Source organism: Copadichromis virginalis, linkage group LG13 (genome assembly GCF_057382275.1).
Source record: "Copadichromis virginalis isolate Kocher_CV1m ecotype Utaka linkage group LG13, C_Virginalis_male_GT1.1, whole genome shotgun sequence".
In the NCBI taxonomy this organism is placed as follows: domain Eukaryota; kingdom Metazoa; phylum Chordata; class Actinopteri; order Cichliformes; family Cichlidae; genus Copadichromis; species Copadichromis virginalis.
The window spans coordinates 19,818,273-19,837,480 of NC_140630.1; the positions used below are offsets into that span (position 1 = coordinate 19,818,273).

The 19,208-nt window shown below is 40.3% G+C and overlaps 2 protein-coding genes across 2 annotated transcripts in view; both read left to right on the plus strand.

Moving 5' to 3' along the window:
- Positions 1–10,585, plus strand: part of lrrc1 (leucine rich repeat containing 1) — a 23,441-nt gene extending 12,856 nt beyond the window's left edge. The window contains exons 5-14 of the mRNA XM_085477900.1: positions 1,882–1,938; positions 2,031–2,094; positions 2,568–2,642; positions 2,835–2,979; positions 3,956–4,074; positions 5,166–5,249; positions 6,714–6,829; positions 7,349–7,515; positions 8,545–8,687; positions 9,157–10,585. Coding sequence (XP_085334026.1) covers positions 1,882–1,938; positions 2,031–2,094; positions 2,568–2,642; positions 2,835–2,979; positions 3,956–4,074; positions 5,166–5,249; positions 6,714–6,829; positions 7,349–7,515; positions 8,545–8,687; positions 9,157–9,315 — 1,129 coding nt within the window. The 3' untranslated portion in view covers positions 9,316–10,585. The remainder of the gene's footprint in view (positions 1–1,881; positions 1,939–2,030; positions 2,095–2,567; positions 2,643–2,834; positions 2,980–3,955; positions 4,075–5,165; positions 5,250–6,713; positions 6,830–7,348; positions 7,516–8,544; positions 8,688–9,156) is intronic.
- A 1,574-nt stretch (positions 10,586–12,159) lies between these two features.
- LOC146695605 (disks large homolog 1-like) lies at positions 12,160–18,612 on the plus strand. Its single transcript, XM_085478546.1, has 8 exons — positions 12,160–12,231; positions 13,351–13,566; positions 13,815–14,057; positions 14,242–14,331; positions 14,579–14,656; positions 15,731–16,003; positions 16,151–16,249; positions 17,680–18,612. Exons 1-8 carry the CDS (start codon positions 12,160–12,162, stop codon positions 17,800–17,802), a joined length of 1,194 nt encoding a protein of 397 aa, XP_085334672.1. The 3' UTR covers positions 17,803–18,612.
- The last annotated feature ends 596 nt before the right edge of the window (positions 18,613–19,208 follow it).

Consider the following 19,208-nt stretch of genomic DNA (forward strand, 5'->3'; position numbering starts at 1 on the left):
AAGCATTTCAAAATCTGTGATGCTCCCAGGTCATTATTCTACCTCCCACTGTTCAAAGGTTACACAGTAAACACCATTAGAAACATAGAAGCAGGTTTCATTTTCAATATCTCCTTTTGCTGTCATTTCGCCTTCTTCAGAATCTCCTCCATCTCACCGTATCTCACAGGCGAACATACCAACCACATTACTCCGTACCAACTCATCAGTTAGCGTCTTTTGCCTTTGTTCATAAAAGGCAAAAATGCTTGTTTGGAGATGGCATATAATCCAGAGTAGTTAAAGGCATGCCTGCCAACATTCTCAGTCCCGTGGGGTCCCCTTTTAAACATTGAAATCAGTTCTAATTGAATTTAATAACAAAGCTATTTGCTTTCAGGTCAGAGTGCCACAGGAGATATTTTAGTAGAGGTTTGGTATTTTAGTAGAGGTTTGGTATTTTAAGGTAAACTGAATTGGAGGCCTGACAGGGATAGGATTATTCCAGATGTGTGAAGCTGTTTGACTGTTTTTCTCAAGAACGGTTCTCTGCCAGGTTTTCATTTTGCATCTCGCTCTGGGTCTCAAAAAAAAAAAAAAAAACAGACAAGAAAAAAACTTTCCAAATTCCAGGTGGCGCTGTGGTGTCTTCATGCAATTAGTTATTCCTTTAAGATAAAGAAGATGAATGCTCATATGGTGATGGTCTTGGGTCAAAGCCTGCTAGGAGTAACTCTTAAAGCTCCTTTGTGAACTGAGCGGCTTCTGTCATATTCCAGGTCTGCTTATAACACACAATGCCTATGCAGCAACCCAGAAGCTTTTCAAGTGATCAACAAACCGAGTCTTTGTCAATACAGTTCATATTGAGGTGTCAAACTTGTTTTTGAGGGTATAGGGGAGGCAATCAGATGTCATCTTTATGGGAAAAAAGTTAAGAATTGTGATTGCACAAACTCTTAGGATTGCCTCTCCCCCCTCTTTCTGCGTCATGGTACGGCATGTTCCGCACATATGTCCAATATTTTATCTCGCTTAACACAATGGCTTAAGGCCTGCTCTCTGTCAAAAGGAGAAGGTAATGAAAACCATAGCGCAGCTGGAACAGGATGCCTTGGTTTTTTAGAAGTAGATAAGATAAATGTCCAAGGGGTTACACGGCAGCAGCGGTTTATCTTGTGAGATGGGAGTGTTTGCTGATGTGAAATGGCACGCACAGAAATCAGAGAGTTGAGCAGTAAGGTGGCGTGTTTTAAATCGAATCTCAGACACAGTGTGCTGGAATTGGGAAGATTTTCTTTTGTCTTTTTAATATCTGGTTTTAGTGATCTGCTGCGGTGGAAGCAAGGTGAATGAAAACTAGCAGCAGTATTGGAGCTTTGCATAAATTAATTTATTTGCTGCTGTGTCTGTAGTTTTCCACAGTGAAATTGCTAACATGCAAGGAATGCCGGCTTGGCGTTTCAGTCAAGGGTGTGCTGTAAAAGGCGTCGTCTTCTTGGTCCATCACTAATAACACACAAAGTCTAACCTATTTAGAGTTACTTCTCGTAAACAACATAGACTTTGTACTGTTCTAGACGGCTACTGTTATAAAATCCTGTATCAGCTAGGTGCATGTATAGCACAAAGGCATACATGAATGGCCAGATGACAACCCTGTCCTTTGGTCTGCGATGTCTCTGTTTTTTTGCTCTTCATTTAAAGTATGCAGACGTTGTTTATCCTGCTGCAATTTTACAGCCTCGATAAGATGGACACACCTCCAAACTACTTCCTGTTTTCAGATGTCTGATTGCAAAAAGACTGTCTGTGGCCATTTTTAACTGTCATTTAAACTCATTGTTTTAAAAACACTCAGAGTAACATGTAATCATCTTTCTTTTTTACCTGTCATTGCAGCCTCACCAATTTGGTATCACTAGAACTCAGAGAAAATGTATTGCAATTCCTACCAGAGTGAGTACTCATTGCTTTATGTGGATATGCATGCGTTCTTAAGCATTTTTCTATTTTTTTTTTTTAACTTGTCTTGCACGTGTCATCCACAGGTCATTATCACAGCTTCATAAACTTGAAGAACTCGACCTAGGCAACAATGAACTCTACTCTTTGGTGAGGTTTTTTGGTTTTAACCCAGAAGAATGCCAAAAACACAACTTTTCTCTTTGCCTCGTTCTTGTCATGTCCGAGCAGATTAGCATCCCTCGAGAACAGCTTTCACCTCTTATCGTGCAGATGGGAGGATGGCCATCTGTTTTCAGCTTTGGTTTTAAGTTGTAATCTTATGTGAGAGGTTTAACTCCGATGGTGAATGAGGTACTGGCAGATCATGCAAGGATGAGCTGCCAAGAATTGTCTAATGGAGATTGTGTTTAGAAATTTGAATGGGCTCTTTGCTATTTTGCCAAAAAGCAGCATAACAGGTGCAGTCATATTAAAGCAAGCAGCATTGTATCGGAGGGAAACTCATGTTCAGTTTAAAGCAAATAACTGAGATGGCTTTTTCTGCTTTGTCCCTTTTTTGTCTCTTTCTCTTTTATATTTTCCTGGCTCTTATGGTTCCTGCATTTCTTCCTCCCACGCAGCCTAAGTCAATAGGCCACCTTGTCAGTTTGAAGGACTTGTGGCTGGATGGAAACCACTTGACAGAAATACCTGCAGTAAGCTAATCATGCATTTCATGTCTATGTTTTACAGTCTGTTCCAGTCTTACTGCTAATCATAAAACCACTGTCATTTGCATACTGTTACATATATAAAGTTTAGAAAAAGACTGTCTCTGTTCCTACTCCTTGATCAGGTTTGCCGTTGTATTATTTTAACATACACAAGTTTTTGCTGTGAAATCTTAGGAACTGGGCAACATCAAAAGCCTGCTGTGTCTGGATGTATCAGAAAACAAACTGGAGAAACTTCCAGAGGAGATGGGAGGCCTGGTGTCACTCACTGACCTGCTAGTATCTCAGAACAACATTGATTCTCTACCAGAAAGCATTGGTATGCATATGAATTTGTCAGCATGATTGTAATAAATCTGAAACATAATATGTGGTTCACAAATGTTCTTGGGTCTCTTATGTTTTTAAATGTATAATAATAAAACACAATTAGCCATGACTTATGATCCACCAGAGGTGTGTTAAAGCGAGCAGAGAAATCATCTTTGCCTGTCGTCATATTCTTGGTGTGTTTGAGATGTTTCTGACCTTAAACCTTTTGGGCAGTAGGTGTGTCACCAACAGCCAATAACAACTGTAGGTCTAACTCTAACCCTGTCTGTTTGACAAAGGTGGGGCTGAGCTACACACACACGCAGAGCAGGATGAAGGGTGACTTTTGTCCGCATTTATACCAGTTGCCTTAGAGCCGCGGTCCCCAATCTCCGGGCTGGTCCTTGAGTCGTTTGGAACCAGGCCGCGAGAGTTGAGGCTCAGATGTGAAATTTATGGTTATCAGGATTTTTATTGTTAACTCTGTTTCCCTGGGTCTTTTCCCACGTTGTAGTTGTGTGTCTTATTTTGAAAGAAATATTTACACGTTACCATAGCGACCAGAGAGAATTAAGGGGAAGAGAGGAAGATGTTACTCTCAATGTTGTTGGCGCATTTCAGGAGGACGCTGCTAATAAAGTTACACAATTACACAGTACATTCGCCTTTATTATTATATTTACCAAAAATACCACAGTTTTTGTCTTGGTCGTATTATTTTATTTTGTTGTATTTATCCGCGACACCTTAAAGGCCACTCCGTGAAAATATTGTCTGACATTAAACCGGTCCGTGGTGCAAAAAAGGTTGGGGACTGCTGGATTAGAACATGACTATCATGAAGATACAGATAAATATGCAAACACCAAGATTGATGTTGATATAAATGCCTCAGTTGACTGACTGCCTTTCAATGCTTACAGGGTTTATATTGTTTAATGTATATCATGTTCAACATATGTATATATTTTCTCTCTCTGTAGGAAAACTACGAAAACTTTCTATACTGAAAGTTGATCAGAATCAACTGGCGTATCTTCCAGAGAGCATTGGCAACTGTGAAAGTCTTACTGAACTTGTGCTCACAGAGAACCAGCTACAGGTTTGTTTGGGGTCTTTTTCAGCTTCATGCATCCTCTTTAAAAACAGATTAATGAGCTCATGGTCTAATGGAAAAATGGCTACAGCCAAGGTTATTGTACAAATGTTTAAACTAAGTATTTACCAATAAATATACACTTAGTGGTCACTTCATTACGTACACCTTGCTAGTACCAGAACTGTCTTAATTCTTCATGGTATAGATTCAACAAGGTACTGGAAACATGTGCCATTGAGATTTTGGTCCATATTGACATGGTGGCATCACACAGTTGCTGCTGAATTTTCAGCTGCACGTCCATAATGAGACTCTCCCGTTCCACCACATCCTAAAGATGCTGTATTGGATTAAGATGTGGAGACTGCGAAAGTCATTTGTCATCAGCCTGAATAAGGCAGGGTGGACTTGTGCTTGTGCTGACAGCCTTAGTTTGCTGTTCTTAGCTGTATGGAGCGGCACCTGGTGTGGTCTTCTGCCGCTGTAGCTCATCTGCTTTGAGTTTCAACCTCAGATGCACTTCTGTATACCTTGTAACGAGTGGTTATTTGAGTTTGTGTTGCCTTCTTAACAGCTTGAAGCAGTCTGACCATTCTCTGTAATCCATAGACATTGGTATGTGGGAAATTCCCAATGGATCTGCAGTTTCTGAAATACAGCCATGCCACCTTCAAAATCACTAAAATGATCTTTCTTCCTTATTCTGATTATTATGCCTGAATGCATAAACCAGATTTAAGATATTTTTTTCTTTGGAGACATGAAGGAGATGGACAAACTGATTACAGTTAGGCTTCTCAGGATGCACACCCTGCACACAGTGGAAGCAACCAGTGAAACAGAAAGTATTGTACACATCATCACCACTGATAAGTCGGCCTGTTTTTATGTTGTTGTTTTGTGTGTAAATGACATGACAACGTGGGCAACACAGTGCATGAAAGCACTACATGGATAATTTGACTTTATTGTCCTTGTTTTATGGATAAATTGATAAGTTGCTTAGTATTGAGAGAAATAAATATTTCTATTTAATGTAAAACCGAGCAGACGCTGATGTTTCCTCTAATTTTTGTTTTGGTTTATAATTACAGAGCTTGCCGAGGAGTATTGGAAAGTTAAAGCGACTGTTTCACCTGAACTGTGACAGAAACCAGCTACTGTCGTTACCCAAGGAGGTAAGCTTCTTTTATGCCACCTGACAATGCTGGCGTTTTAAGAGCAAGCTGGCAAACTGCTTATTCAAGTTTATAGCCGCACTGAAGCACTTCCTTTCTTTGCTGGTAAGTGACACAGATATGGATCTCTTGGGCCTTTGCTGTTACTGGTTTTGTCACTTGTTTGCACAGGTTAGAGTGGAAATTGAAACCGAATCTGTTTTGTACACAATGATGTAATGTGGTTAAGCCAGACTGCCATTATTGTAATATGATGCTTTTCTGCAACTGTTATGAGGGAGTTAAAGCTCAAACCGAGGTTCATTCACATTTGACTGGACAATGCTCTTGCTTGTGGTGCTCTCTCATTTCATTTTTACTGCTCGGCCCCCCGGTTTGTTCAGCTTCAGCTCTGTCTCAGTGTGTCCTTTGTGTTTGCATGCGACATTCTTCTCTAACCTCTTGTCTGCGTAAGTGAAGGCTCGCTTGGTTTAAAGCTTCATCTGAAAGGCTTCTTGAAATGTTGGACAATGCCCCTGTGTCTAAATGATGCAAAGCCTGCAGTGTTTGGGGAAAAATAACAGTAGGCACACTTGGCCTAGATAATGAATCCATGGTATCACTGTTTTGCATTGCATGACATGTCTAACAGGGACAGTGTTACTGTGGCGTGTGTATTGATTTGAGCTTTGCTCAGCTACTTGATCACTGGCTAGGGCTGGACAATTAATCAGATTTTATTTTCAATTAGGATGTTGGCTTCAGTCGAATATAAACACAAGGTGATCGATAATTATTGTGTCACGTTGTGTTTCGTCGTCATGTTCTTGTTTTGCACCGGATTGTGTGTGTGTGTGTGAATAGCTCCACCATTGGCCCAGTTGTATTAACTTTATTGACTCTATTAATTGATTATTAGGTGCACAACCCTTTCTCCTGGATCTGCTTGGATGGAAACCAGCACATTTGGTTGTTTTTGCTTATTCTTGCTCACACATACGCAAGTAGCTCAGTAAATTTGAAAGTTTCTTACTCTTCTTGCGTGTAATTGCTTTTAGCACCTTTAGCCATTTACTTTACCCTGCATCTTTTAGCCCGATTGGTTCTAACCTGTACTGGTTAGTCTGTGCTGATAAATATATTGTAGCTGGAGTTCAGCCGGCACATTGTTTTCTCTGGCTACCAGGCCTAATTGTTCCTAATTTTAGGCCACTCTGCCACATCTTATTGACATGTAATTGTTCTTCCATCAAGATCACTAAACTGGGGACAAAGTTTCCAAATGCTGGCAAAAGATCTATCGTGCTTTTTATTACTGTGGCATTGTTGAAAAACATCAGATGTGCATTTAGACTGGATTCATAAAGCTATTAAGACAAACTTGTATTGGCAGTCTTGTGTGCGTGTGTTTACTTATGATTAACCATTTTAACTTTGAAGTGCCGGCAGCCTAATCACGTTGTTGTTGTGTCTCCTGTTATTAAGATTGGCGGCTGCAGTAGTCTGAATGTCTTCTGCGTACGAGAGAACAGGCTGACGAGGATACCGTCAGAGCTGTCGCAAGCCACAGAGCTGCACGTGCTCGACGTGTCTGGGAACCGGTAGGTTCATTTATCTCGAGCTGGCAAAGTCAGATTGTTAGTTTATTCCATCTCGATTAAAAAAACAAAACAAAAACAAAAAACATTTCATAATAAGTAGCAAAAACATGGTTTGTGTTTCATTTTTATGATGCTGTTTTATAATTAAATACTTGGTTTCGGCCTGCTAATCCCTGAAGATCATCCTGATATTTTGACCATGTTATTCAGTTAGTCAGAGGTTGTTTTGACCTTTATTTCCCTGCCTGTACCTGTATAGCTCCCAGCTTTGTCTAGAATGAAAGCTGCAGATATCTGCAGCTTGAGTCACACAAAGACACGTTCACCTCTGTGTCTGGAGAGTGTTTTCCCTCCTCCACATAAATAAAACAACTGCCATGTACCTCATCCAAATGTGACACCTTTACTAATTCACACTGTGCCCACAGCAGTGTGTATGTTTTGGAAATAATAACCAGGAGGTATCTTGGAGGTGGGGAGGTTGTGTGGGCAGTGATTTATTTCCTGTTTGTTTTTCAGGCTCACCCACCTACCGCTTTCTCTGACGACGCTACAGCTGAAGGCCTTATGGCTGTCAGAAAACCAGTCGCAGCCGCTCCTCACCTTTCAGACTGATCAGGACCCTAAGTCAGGCGAGAAGGTGCTTACCTGCGTGCTGCTCCCTCAACAGCCAAGTGATGACAAAGGTAATGTTATTCATCGAGTATAAGCCTGAGATAATTATGGAGGTTTGAGTGTAGAGAAAAACATTTTTCTCACTGGTTGATTGAAATCACTCTGCTTCTTTGCATGTGAGAACTTTGTGTGAATAAACATAGAAGTGGATCGGCGTCTCCGTGCTCTTAAAGTGATGGGCTTCGTCCAGAGTGAAATAACTCTGTGCTCGCTCTGAGACATTTTTAGTAATGTTCATCGTTAAGTCTTGTACAGTCTCCTGCAGTTTTCGTGACATTATCACATGATCTGCTCGGAGGAGCACAGTGTGTTCTGCAGCCTCTGATCCCTTCCTGCAGTATCTGTCGATTATAAGGTCCTGTAAGGGATCACAGCGCCTATAACAGGTCAGGCCCTCTCTTGTCCCTTGAGGCCCTCTTTCAATATGTTTTTCAGAAATGTTGTGGATTGGACAGCTAAAGAGGCTTAAAAGCGCCTGGCTTGCTGCCATTAAAAGCTCACAAACTGGGTACAGACATGCTGCTGACGGCTGGCTCTATCGCTGCCTGATACAGCAGATTATTGTAATTTTTTTCTTTTTTTTTGTCCTGTCATTGACAGATTTTCACACAGATTTGTAAATATTTGTGATATGCTTGCTGATCACTTTATTTTTCATGTTGTTTTCTGCCAGCAAAAATAATTAGCAAATTCATCCATCCGTTGATTTTGAGAAGTGCTGCATGTCTCCTGTCAGAGAAATGCAGCTATAAAGCTGGCGGAAGTGGGGAAAGTGAGGCTGAGGTTGGGGGCAGGGAAGATTGTGTTGCTGTAAGCCTGTGACTAAGCTCAGATTTGAAATGGTGATCTGACAGTTTCAGGCTCACTCATTAGCACTGGACAGCTTTTATTTCTTGTGTTTGCAGATTGCAAACATTGCAGAAGTAATCGTAGCCATACTGATTTTGATCTATTGACATGTTTGCTTTTAGCTTGTACTAACATTTTTATGTGAATTCCAGTAATATTAAATATGCTGTTTGTTTTAAAAACAACCCCAGGCTCTGATAATCTTGCTCGCTGCGGAGGTATGGAGAGCCTGGTGAATGACATTGCTAACGAAACATGGGACAACAACGCCGTGAACAGGACCAGCGTCATTCACTTCGTAGATGGAGATGATGTCGACGATGACGACGATCCGGTGAGTCCATAGGCTGCATATAAAAGATGGATGCAATCTTAGAACTCCCATTTTTAAAGCAAGATTTGAACATTTGAGCACAATTTAATTATTTAGCAAGCTTTACCAAGAAGCAAGCTTGGTTAGCTTAGTTTCCATAGATTTTAATGGGTATATGTCCTCATCTGTATTAAATATGCCATAAATAAGGTTATGGGGATTGCCTCAAGCGGCTTTTTCAGGAACTCTGATCGTTTTATATCCACAGCCTTGGGGTAGGACAGTCATGCTAAAGTGCTACAAATTACTGCAAATAATAATAATAATAATGTTTTCTGGGATATTATTTTGACAAATCATGAATGCAAGGCACGTGCATCGAGCATCACAGTCTGCTGTCATGTAAACATTGTTCTTCAGCTCTCTCCAAGGCAATTTAAGCAGATTTTAAAAAGCATCCCACTAATTAGATTCTGTTTCATCTACACAGGGAACACTACTTCGGCGGGCCACGCCTCACCCCGACCAGCTGAAAAGTATGAAGAGAGCAGCAGAGAACCTCCGCAACGACATGAATGCCGCCAAAGGGCTGGACTCCAACAAAAATGAGGTCAATAACGCTGCGGACAGCGTGACCACGTCTGTGTGACCTTTACTTCAGAAATGTCTTTTACCTCCTGTGTCTCGCCGTGTTGTCCTGCACAACCCAGTTACCCCTTTTCTCCTTTACCTACAAACCCTGGTGTGGCCTACCCCTCCTGTGATTAAACCCTAGGGCGCCTGTAACCTTACTCTATCTCCAGTCCTGTGTAAATCCCACTCAGTCTACCAGGGCTGCTGTGCCTTCAATTTTTAAAAAAATTATTGTCCACAGGAATTTTCTGCACAGAGAGACTCCTTTTAAAAGACATTTTAGAGATTTATTACTTTTTTAAATGGCTCATTTTAAGAATATAATTTAGGTAGTTGCACTATTATAAGTCTTTATCAATGTGGTCAAACCTTTTAAATGTATTATTATATATATGTTCTATATATTTTTTAAAACACTGGGTGAATACTTCTTTTTACCTTTTGGGCAAACAAACCAGGATTTTTTTTTTTTTTTTTGGACCTACTGATTAAGGATTATTGTACATACTCTTGTGAATATTGATACTTTTATACTTTTTGGCAGCTCAGATGTAAATAAAATGTATAGCAAATTTCTTAATCATTTGCAATTTCAAAACTTTTTTTCCCCTTTTGCAAACGTGGTACATTTGTCTTTCTTTGTTTTTCTTGGTTTAAATCAAAGCAATGAACAAAACACAGTCACTTATGTCTTATTCAACCAATATAACTGTGATCGGATGAGTGGATGGCCTTGGATCCTCATATTAATCTATGAAACATCTAGACCCATAATTTTGGAAATAAATAGATTAATTTAGTTTGGATTTAAGTACTGCACACTAAATTTGAATTACGCATCTGCAATGTAACTATGCAGAAGTAAAAATGCTATCTTATTATAATATGTGCTGTGCTTCACTGCTTTGCAATCTTTTTCAAATAGATGCCAAAAACAGATGTATTTTTCTTTGTCTTTAACAAAGAGTACTGTCAAGAATAATCATTGGAAGTTTGAGGTTTTTACCACAGTGTCGGCATTCTTTACAAATGTAGTTGATAAAGTTCCTTTTCAATACACTTTTCAGCTTTGCTCAAATCCTGTTCTTGAGATGGTACACGATCAGCTGTATCATTTTGTTTTTAAACTGAAAAAAGTGGACCAGGGAAATTGGTTCAAATGTTGGTTTTAATGTTTTTAGCTGTTTTCTGATCAAACTGCACAAAACAGATCTCAAATAGGTGGTGAGCCTGGGGATTTGGATGACTTTCTAACCACTGATCAATAAAATGAGTGCAACACTAAACGATATGTTTGTTTTTCCTTTAATTTCATTAGTCACCCTGTATAATTCAGATTACAATTTAATATTTTCTTCTTTTTTTTTTTTTTAATTGAAATACATTTGGTGGGATCCATCTCCCTGTCTGAAAATAATATATTTTCAAAGTAAGCTGAGAGTGGACCCGTCTCATTCTTGGCCCTTTCACGCTTGTTCTGTCTGTCCGGAAGTGCATGATATTTCTGTAATGCTTTGCAGGCATGACTTGTTTATCCTGCATGTGCTGCATGTTGTTTTGCTGCTGGCATGCTTCCACTTCAATGCATATATGTTTTAAAACGTTTAAGGGAATGCTGAATCATCATGTAACACAAAGTCAGGTAAACTTGGGGGGATATCAGCCTGTCTAGTTTATACACTAGTCTAAGATTTATAAACTACTTTGAATCCATTTCATACTTTGGTTCAAATGAAAGTGACGTCAGATGACCTGGAGAGGCAACAAGAATATAACCCCCATTAGGTAATGTCTTTGTAGGTGGTGGCCACAGATCATTTCTCTCCTTATCCCCACTGGACCGATGTTTCTTCAGTTTTGCTTTCTGTGAATGCCCTCACCATGACGGATAGCGTGATATGGTACCTGCAGCCCAGTCATGGTGCACAGATAGACCAGCTCTTCCAGGATGGCATATACGTTGCAAGAAGGTTTAGTGTGTCTCCTGGCACAATCTCAACACCGTAGAAGAGGCAACAGAAGACAACCTATATACAAGAACACCTGGACAGGGGCCATGGAAGGGATCAACCCAGCAGCAAGACCGGTATCTACTCGTACAAGAAGAGGACAGCTTCACGGTCTCTTCACGTTGCACAGGTCCTTGTACAGTGACAAGGACACTAGAAAAAAGCACATCTAGAGAAAAATCAGTCAGGAGGGTAAAGAGTGTCTCTGGTGTCCCTCAAGGGTCAGTGCTGGGACCATTTACGATTTATCTCCTCTGTCCAGAGACAGACTTTCATCATTTTGGTGTACAGTTTCATTTTTATATCGATGACTCTTTTTCTACAAAACCAAGAACCTCTCTTTCCTCCCCCTTTTCTTATCTCCATTACCTCAATCAGACCAAACTCAGTGACAATAAAATGCAAGTTTTTACAAAATTACGCCCTTTTATTGTCTCTATAGATGGATGTCAGGTCCACAGTGTCAAAAGTCTTGGAATCATCTTGGACAATACTCTCTCCTCTACTGCCCACATCAGTAATGCCTAATTTCACCTATGTAGCATTTCTAGACTACACCCTTTTCTCTCTGAACACAGCACACAAGTCCCCCCCCCCCAAAACCTCTCCTTAATCCATTTCAAATGGTACAGAACTCAGCATGAGTCATCACCCTCATCGAGTCTATTACACCTATTCATGTCCAGCTTCACTGACTCCCTATTCCTCAGTGTATCCAGTACAAGATTTCTCTTCTTACTTTTCTCCTCCTTTCCAAGGCACTTAGCACTCCTGTAACTTTTAGACCTCACTCCTCACATCCCTTCCAGCAGCTTCAGCTGCTCTTCTGATTGCTGCTCACTTCAGGCGTCATGGGTGCCTTTAACTTTGCTGCACCTTTGCATCTGATTGCCACTTCACCTTTGTCAGCTAGACTCTATGACGTAATTCAAATCGAAACTCAAAAACAATAACTATTTTGTTTTATGTTTTAAGTTCATATTATTTGTGCCTTTAAGTGTCTTTCACGGTCGTTCATGTTTTAATATTTTGTTATAAGGTGACCTTGAGTGCTTTGAACAGCACCAAAAAAATGGATGTATAATTATTGTTATTAGGGGGAGAGCAATAGTCTGTGGACAGCACATATGGATCCGCCATGGCCTGCAAAACCATCCTCTTTTTCGAGGTGTTGTCCTGTTTTTGGCTCTTGAGTATAGCTGTTGTCACTTTCATTTGCACCAACGGAGGTGAAAGAGATTCACAATGGTTTGTTTCCTAATTAAATAGATTGACATCCCTGAAGTTTGACTGACTTCATGCTATATTGAGATGACAAAGTGTTGTCTTAATTTATTTTGAGCAGTGTATATACAGTATATATAGTGTTCTCCAGTCCACACCCAAACACAGTGAAACTGGAGCTACAGATCAAAGGGGCACACGTATGTATTGATCTGTTATCTTAGTTCGAGGCATCAAAAAGTAAGCTAGTACTCATGCACTTTTAAATTGGATCAAACATTTAAAGACAAGTGTACTAGCCTTGGTACTGAAAGAAGTTTAAATCTTTTTTTGTGAGTTATTAAAAAGCTTTCACTGACCTGTTTGTATTGATACATTTAGCACTGCCTCAAGTGACCTTCTACTGTTTTAAAGTATGGGCTCCATAAGTGAGACCAATGTGTTTAAAGCATGTCATCATTCTTTATTCCTTCTTTGCCTTGCTTCAGTCATACAGTCATGGGAAGGAAAAATTGTGGCAAAAATTAGAGAAAGAAAGATGAATTCAGCTTTTGTCTTTGTGGCTCTTCAGAGCTTTAAAACTATGTAAGGGGAAAGGTACTGCAGTAGGATACTGACTGTTTTGATGTACTGTGGTGCACAAAATCCTAATGGTCTCTCCTAGCAAGTATTAACATTGTCCCAGGACCAGAATGGCAACCACGTTGGTCCTTTGCTACAGACAACTGTACATTTGCATTCAAGGTTTACTTAACCCTGAGCCATCATTGTCATTAGATCGTTTCTACAAAACATCTCATTGACTTTCAAATTTTCAGCAGCAGGCACTGTCTTCTGACCAACTCCAGGAGTGTAGAAATCCTCATACTAACCAGCCCCTCAGGACCACTTCAAAAACCTGGGTCATCCCAGGCTTCAGCTGGGTGGCAAGCAGAGAGCGTCTACAGGAGGAATCTCAGGTGCTGCCACCCAGTGACAGTGTGTGCAGTCGCTTCACAGAGGAGGACGGAAAGGAAATGAAACAACCCGAGGAGGTTTGTTGTCCAGCCTAGATATCTCAATCAGATGATATTGCTTAATTTGTTATCTCTTAAAGCTTCTCTGCTCCCCTTCTTCACCAATTAAAGATTTTACATCCTGTGCCAAGAAACTTTTGTAACTGGAGATTTCATTCTTCTAATAATCAGTGTCTTTCATAAGCCCAGTGAATAAAATTTAAATGTTGTCATCTATATATGTCACAGAAAGCCAGTAAAACCATGAAATTATTTCTTATCACCAGGCTGGTGCGGGCGAGCTGTCAGAGTGTGATGCCTTACCTCGTCTGTTTCGCCACCAGAGAGTTGAAACCCAAGAGTGCAGGAAATTTCAGCATCACAAAGCTCTTATTAAAGTGGGCTCTTTTCCCCATGGAGACCCCGTCCACAGCATAAACATCCCATCAATCACAGTGCATCAGAAATCTTCTGTGGTGACCGAGAAGTCCCTTCTTCAGGAATCATTCATCTCCCAAGTGCCATTAAGAGTAACTTCAGTCTTTCTTAAATGTCACATTGCATCTGCAGGATTACTGTAGTCACTGCAGAGAAGTGTGTTCATTCTGTTAAATTGTTACTAATTGATTTTAAATATACCAGGGAGTGTTGCTCCATCAGGCCTCAAATTACAGGATTTTAGCCTTTTAGCTCTAACAAAACAATTTCCTTTAGTTACAGATCAAAGTGTCTGGTCAGAGGGGTAGTTTGGGAATCAGCATAGCTGGTGGAAAGGGCTCACTGCCTTACAAAGATCACGATGAGGTGAGTGCTGGTGGAGAAGCGTCGGGTATTGCTCAATCTCTTGCAACACTACATTTATAGCGCATCGTTTGGCTGCCTGACTGAAGATGATGAGAAGCAGCTGCCGAGGTTCTCATGGATTTGCTGGTTTTAGTCAAACTCATATAGATCTGTGTGCAACTTGAAGAGATTACCCAGTCACAAAAGGCTTTTGTTACATACTTAAACAATAATTTCATCCAAGGTTATTGTGTCTGTTTCTTTTCAGGGCATTTTTATTTCCAGAGTAACTGCAGGGGGGCCATCTGAAAAGGCTGGAATCCATGTTGGAGACAGACTGCTGGAGGTATTTGTAATAATTATTAATAACTTCTGATTTAATCAATATGTGCAAAGGTCTTGAGCCACCTCTCATTTCTTTATATTTTGCTTCCAAGCAGCCTTTTTAAAAGTGGTCAAGCAATAATTCTCCAGGCTTTCTGAAGGTCTTTTCAAAGTTTTTCTTTCCCACATTTTCAGCCCTGTACATGAACATTTTCAGTTGTCACACACACACACACACACACACACACACACACACACACACACACACACACACACACACACACACACACACACACACACTTCTTTAGTTGATTCTACAAAAAAATGTCCAAAATTATAGTATATAAGTATTTTGGCATATCTCTGTATGTTGTCTGACAGTCGTGTCCTTAAGAAATAGGAATAATCCAGCTAAGAAGATGGATCTGGTCCTTCAGTTGATCCATCCAAAGTTCACTGAAGCATATCAGTGAATGGATGGCTGTGAAAAAGCCATTCCTAAGGAACATTCGGCTCCTTCAAACGCTTGGAGAACTATTCCTGAAGACTACTTAAAGACATGAAGAGATAAGCTTGCCTAAGAAATTTCAGACTCCTTTGAAGATTAAAGGTACATGCCAAATATTTTGATTTAATTTTTACCTTTAATATGGCAGAGTACCGTATTTACAAGTTTCAGTAAATTGCTACACCTTTTTCTCATTTTCCTATAGCCAATTATAAAGAAAGCAGTGTTGGCTCAAGACATGTAAGGGTGCGGTATGTGCAAGTTTGTGAAATGTGAGTGAATTTAAATAACACACAGAGATAAAACTCAGGTACTTCCCATTGATGTTCCTCTTCTGACCAGTGGAGGGCATCATAAGACTAACAGAGGAGACAATCACTGCTGTGAGAAACAGAAAACCGCAATTAAGAAGTGAATATCTACCTTTAGACATGCTATTTCAGTACTTATGGTGTGTGTGTGTGTGTGTGTGTGTGTGTGTGTGTGTGTGTGTGTGTGTGTGTGTGTGTGTGTGTGTATGTGACTCCTCTGACTCATGCTCCTAGTTTCATTGCTCCTCAAAGTGTAATGTGACCATCACCCTCCCAGGTCAATGGCATCAGCATGCAGGGGGCGACCCACCACGAAGCGGTCAGCGCCCTCAGGAATGCTGGGAGTTGCATCAAGATGAAAGTGCTCAGAGAGAGGCTTCTACCTCGAGTGGTGCGTGACCTGGATGTGTCTCAGGATCCTCGGGACGTGGCTGGACGGCAGCTGTGCAGCCAGCACGGCGGAGGCCAGAGTAAACAGCTCAAGCTGCAGAGCGCAGAAGACTGTGTATCCAAGAAGATTGAGGCGGTTGTGTGCAATGGCAACGGCATTGTGGGTGGTTTACAAATATATATTATATAGCGTACAAAACGCACTTTTTCCCCACCTGCCATGTGTGGATTGAACCTTCAGGAAACAGCACTCCTTGAGTAATTCCTTTGCACCTCTTCCCAATTTGCTCTGTTTCTCTTGTTTCAGTCTGATTTGGAGAGTGATCTGAAAAGGACTGTGTCTGAGCTGGTGGCGGAGGCTTTAACAAAAAACGATTTCCTAGCAGGGGGGAAACAGACGATGACAGTAAGCAGATTTCTTATCCTTCCTTCTGAAATAAAGCCTATTGTTATTATTTTTCAGGGAAATCTTAGTGTCTTGAGACACATCAGGAAAAGCTGAAACTGCCCCACAAGTAAAAATATTGTATTAACAAAAACATCACAAGAAAAAATTTTTTTTTTCAGTAATGTCTTAATGACAAATGACAAAATCTTTTGTGGAAAAACTAAATACATGACCGGCCTTAGACACTAGTTTTGTGCTCTTAGGAGAAATGGCTTTTTTGTCCTTATTTTTTATCATAAACACAGAGGTCACATTCTAGTAATGCATCTGGTCTCCATCCTGTTGAAAGCTTCATTTGATTTTAACTGTCACGCAGATGGACTTACATTATATTCAATCACTCTTTGATAAGAGGCAGCTTACTATGTGCAAGCTGCCCAGTCGCAGAAGCAGCCAAACAACCTCCCAAACCATCAAATTTCCACTGTTCTGAGCTTCCCAGTCGTTAGAACTTTCCTTATGAAAAGCTGTTTTTTTATCTGCTGAGAGCACGTCTGCTGCTACCGTGGCTGCTTAATTTGCCCGTTCTGGTCAGACATACTCATTAGTAAGCTAATATTTCTGCTCTGTTGCTCTTTTTGTACAGCAAAGGCTTCTTCCTTGTGTGCCTGCAACACATTTTCTTTAAATTGTAGCGCGATGGTTGCAAGACTTACCTGCAGATCTTGGAGGCTTCCTTTTGCAACTAGAGACTGTGTGTGTGAGCTGAATGTCTTAGGGCAAACTATCTTGGCAATATTAGCAGTCATTAAAAAACTGCATCCCTTGTTGATGATGTTTTTTCATTGTGTAAAGACTTTCAAACAAATTGACTTGCCAGATGTCTGCACAACCATGAAGGCTTTGGGGAAAATGCTTAACATTTGGCATAATGTCACCAAACACTTCAACAGAAAGCAGAATGCAAGAATCGGAGAAACCATATTCCACCTGTCTCTCACTAAGGTAGTGCTGATATTGGACACCTAATTTGGAACTCCTGACTCTAATCTTAATGGATTTGAGGATGTGCACTTAAATAAACCTTTGATTGGATTTTTTTCAGTTGGCTTTTGCTCAAAATTATTGCTTCGTGTTTATGAGAGCCAAGAATAAATTTTTAGTGTACTTTCTCAATTAAAAACAAGCAAACAAATAATAAGAAAATGGTTGCAGGGTGTAAATATTTTATGTCTTGGCCGTGAGTAAGTCTCAGTCAATTGATCAAGTAAAAAATGGGACATCATCATTTTTCCACCTGAGTTTAAAAGAATGTCCTGTCTTCTGGAGTAGTAGATACTACTATTCTTCTGAGACTTCAGCGTCTTCACATCATATCACCTGATAGCTTGCCTCTTTCCTTACTCCATCTTGTTTCCTTCTCTAATAATCATGTAATCATGTGGCAGATCCCCCGGATCATCCTCACTCATCCCTCTACCTCAGATGAAGATGTGGAGCTCTTGACACAAAGCCCCTGCAGAGAACTGCTACGTGACTTTGAGTGTGACAGTGCTTTCTGTCTGCCCTGACCACAGATTGGTGCTGCAGAGATGCAGGACACAGACTGTTACTCTCCAGCTATTTGCTTTATTTCAGTACTGAAGCTTCACTGATGTTACTGTGTAGTCTAGGTTTGAAACAGACTGTTGGATTGTGGTTTTTACTGTCACTGCAAAGCTTGTTTGCCTGTCAGTTTCAACTGCTGCTGATAGTGTTTAATATTTTTAAAGCTTTAAATGCTTATTAGAAATGTTTGTTTTTTCGTGCAAAGCTGAATTAAGACGACTGTACAGCTCTGCAAAGTCCACATAAAATACAGGTTGGAATGTCAAATGTGATCACTTAAACAGCGAATGATTGCTGGATACCTCTGCTTCACACCACGGAGTGTAAGTAATGGACGGAGAGGCACACAGTGTCTCCGCCCATGACAGTGTGAAGCCCTTAAACCTTTTATAGCCCACGTTGTGATAAATTGCTACATGGATGAACAGAGTGCACAGCAGGGAGTCTGAATCCCACAGAGACCTGAGACTGACTGAACTCCGCTTCTCATCTTCACACACCTGCTGTATGAGCAAAACGCACACTTGTGAGATTATACGCAGAGCTGAGGGAGAGAACGGACACATTGCAGGAGGAATCTGCAATCTCGCTTCCACAGCCCTACAATGTTCGGACCGTAAATGCATAATTACATCGTGTTACTTTCTCAATAAAAAGCAGCAATATCAATATTCCAAGAGGCTTTTATCTGAGTCGCAGGAGGCGTGTTTACTTGTGCAAATGTAAGATTGCACAATGCTTCTGTTTCTGTTTTCACTCTTCCTTTGCTCACAAAAAATTGTCTGCTTCTTTAACATATGGTAGTGATGACTCCTGGGTGATATTCCTTTAGGGATACAACCTGTTTGGAAAGCACACCCAGTGTGCGAAATTCAATTCAGAGTCTATTGAAACTGTCTCAAGAGGCGTTTGTTTAAATTCGCAGGAGATGAGGAGGATGAACATGGATTTGGAGGACTAGATAATAAACTGTGAATCTGGGACGATTGTCACAGTGCATATGTTTTCATAAGTGCCTTTACTGTAGGAAACAAATTCCTTTGACAATGTCAGATTTACTGCAGTGATTTTTAGTCTTCAGATAATGAAAAACTTTAGGTTTACGTGATTCAGGATAGCTTTGAACCTTGGAGAGTTATTTCTTATTTTAGCCTTATGTATACCGTATATATATATATATATATATATATATATATATATAGGTATATTATATACTTATTGCTTTCATAACAGGCACACAATATACACTCTCAGAAATAGGGGTACCAAAGTGTACCAAAAAGGGTACAAATGCTTGTCGCTGGGGGTGTTCCTTTTTGAAGGACATTTCTGTACCCTTTAGGCTTGGTACATTTTTGTACCTTATAAA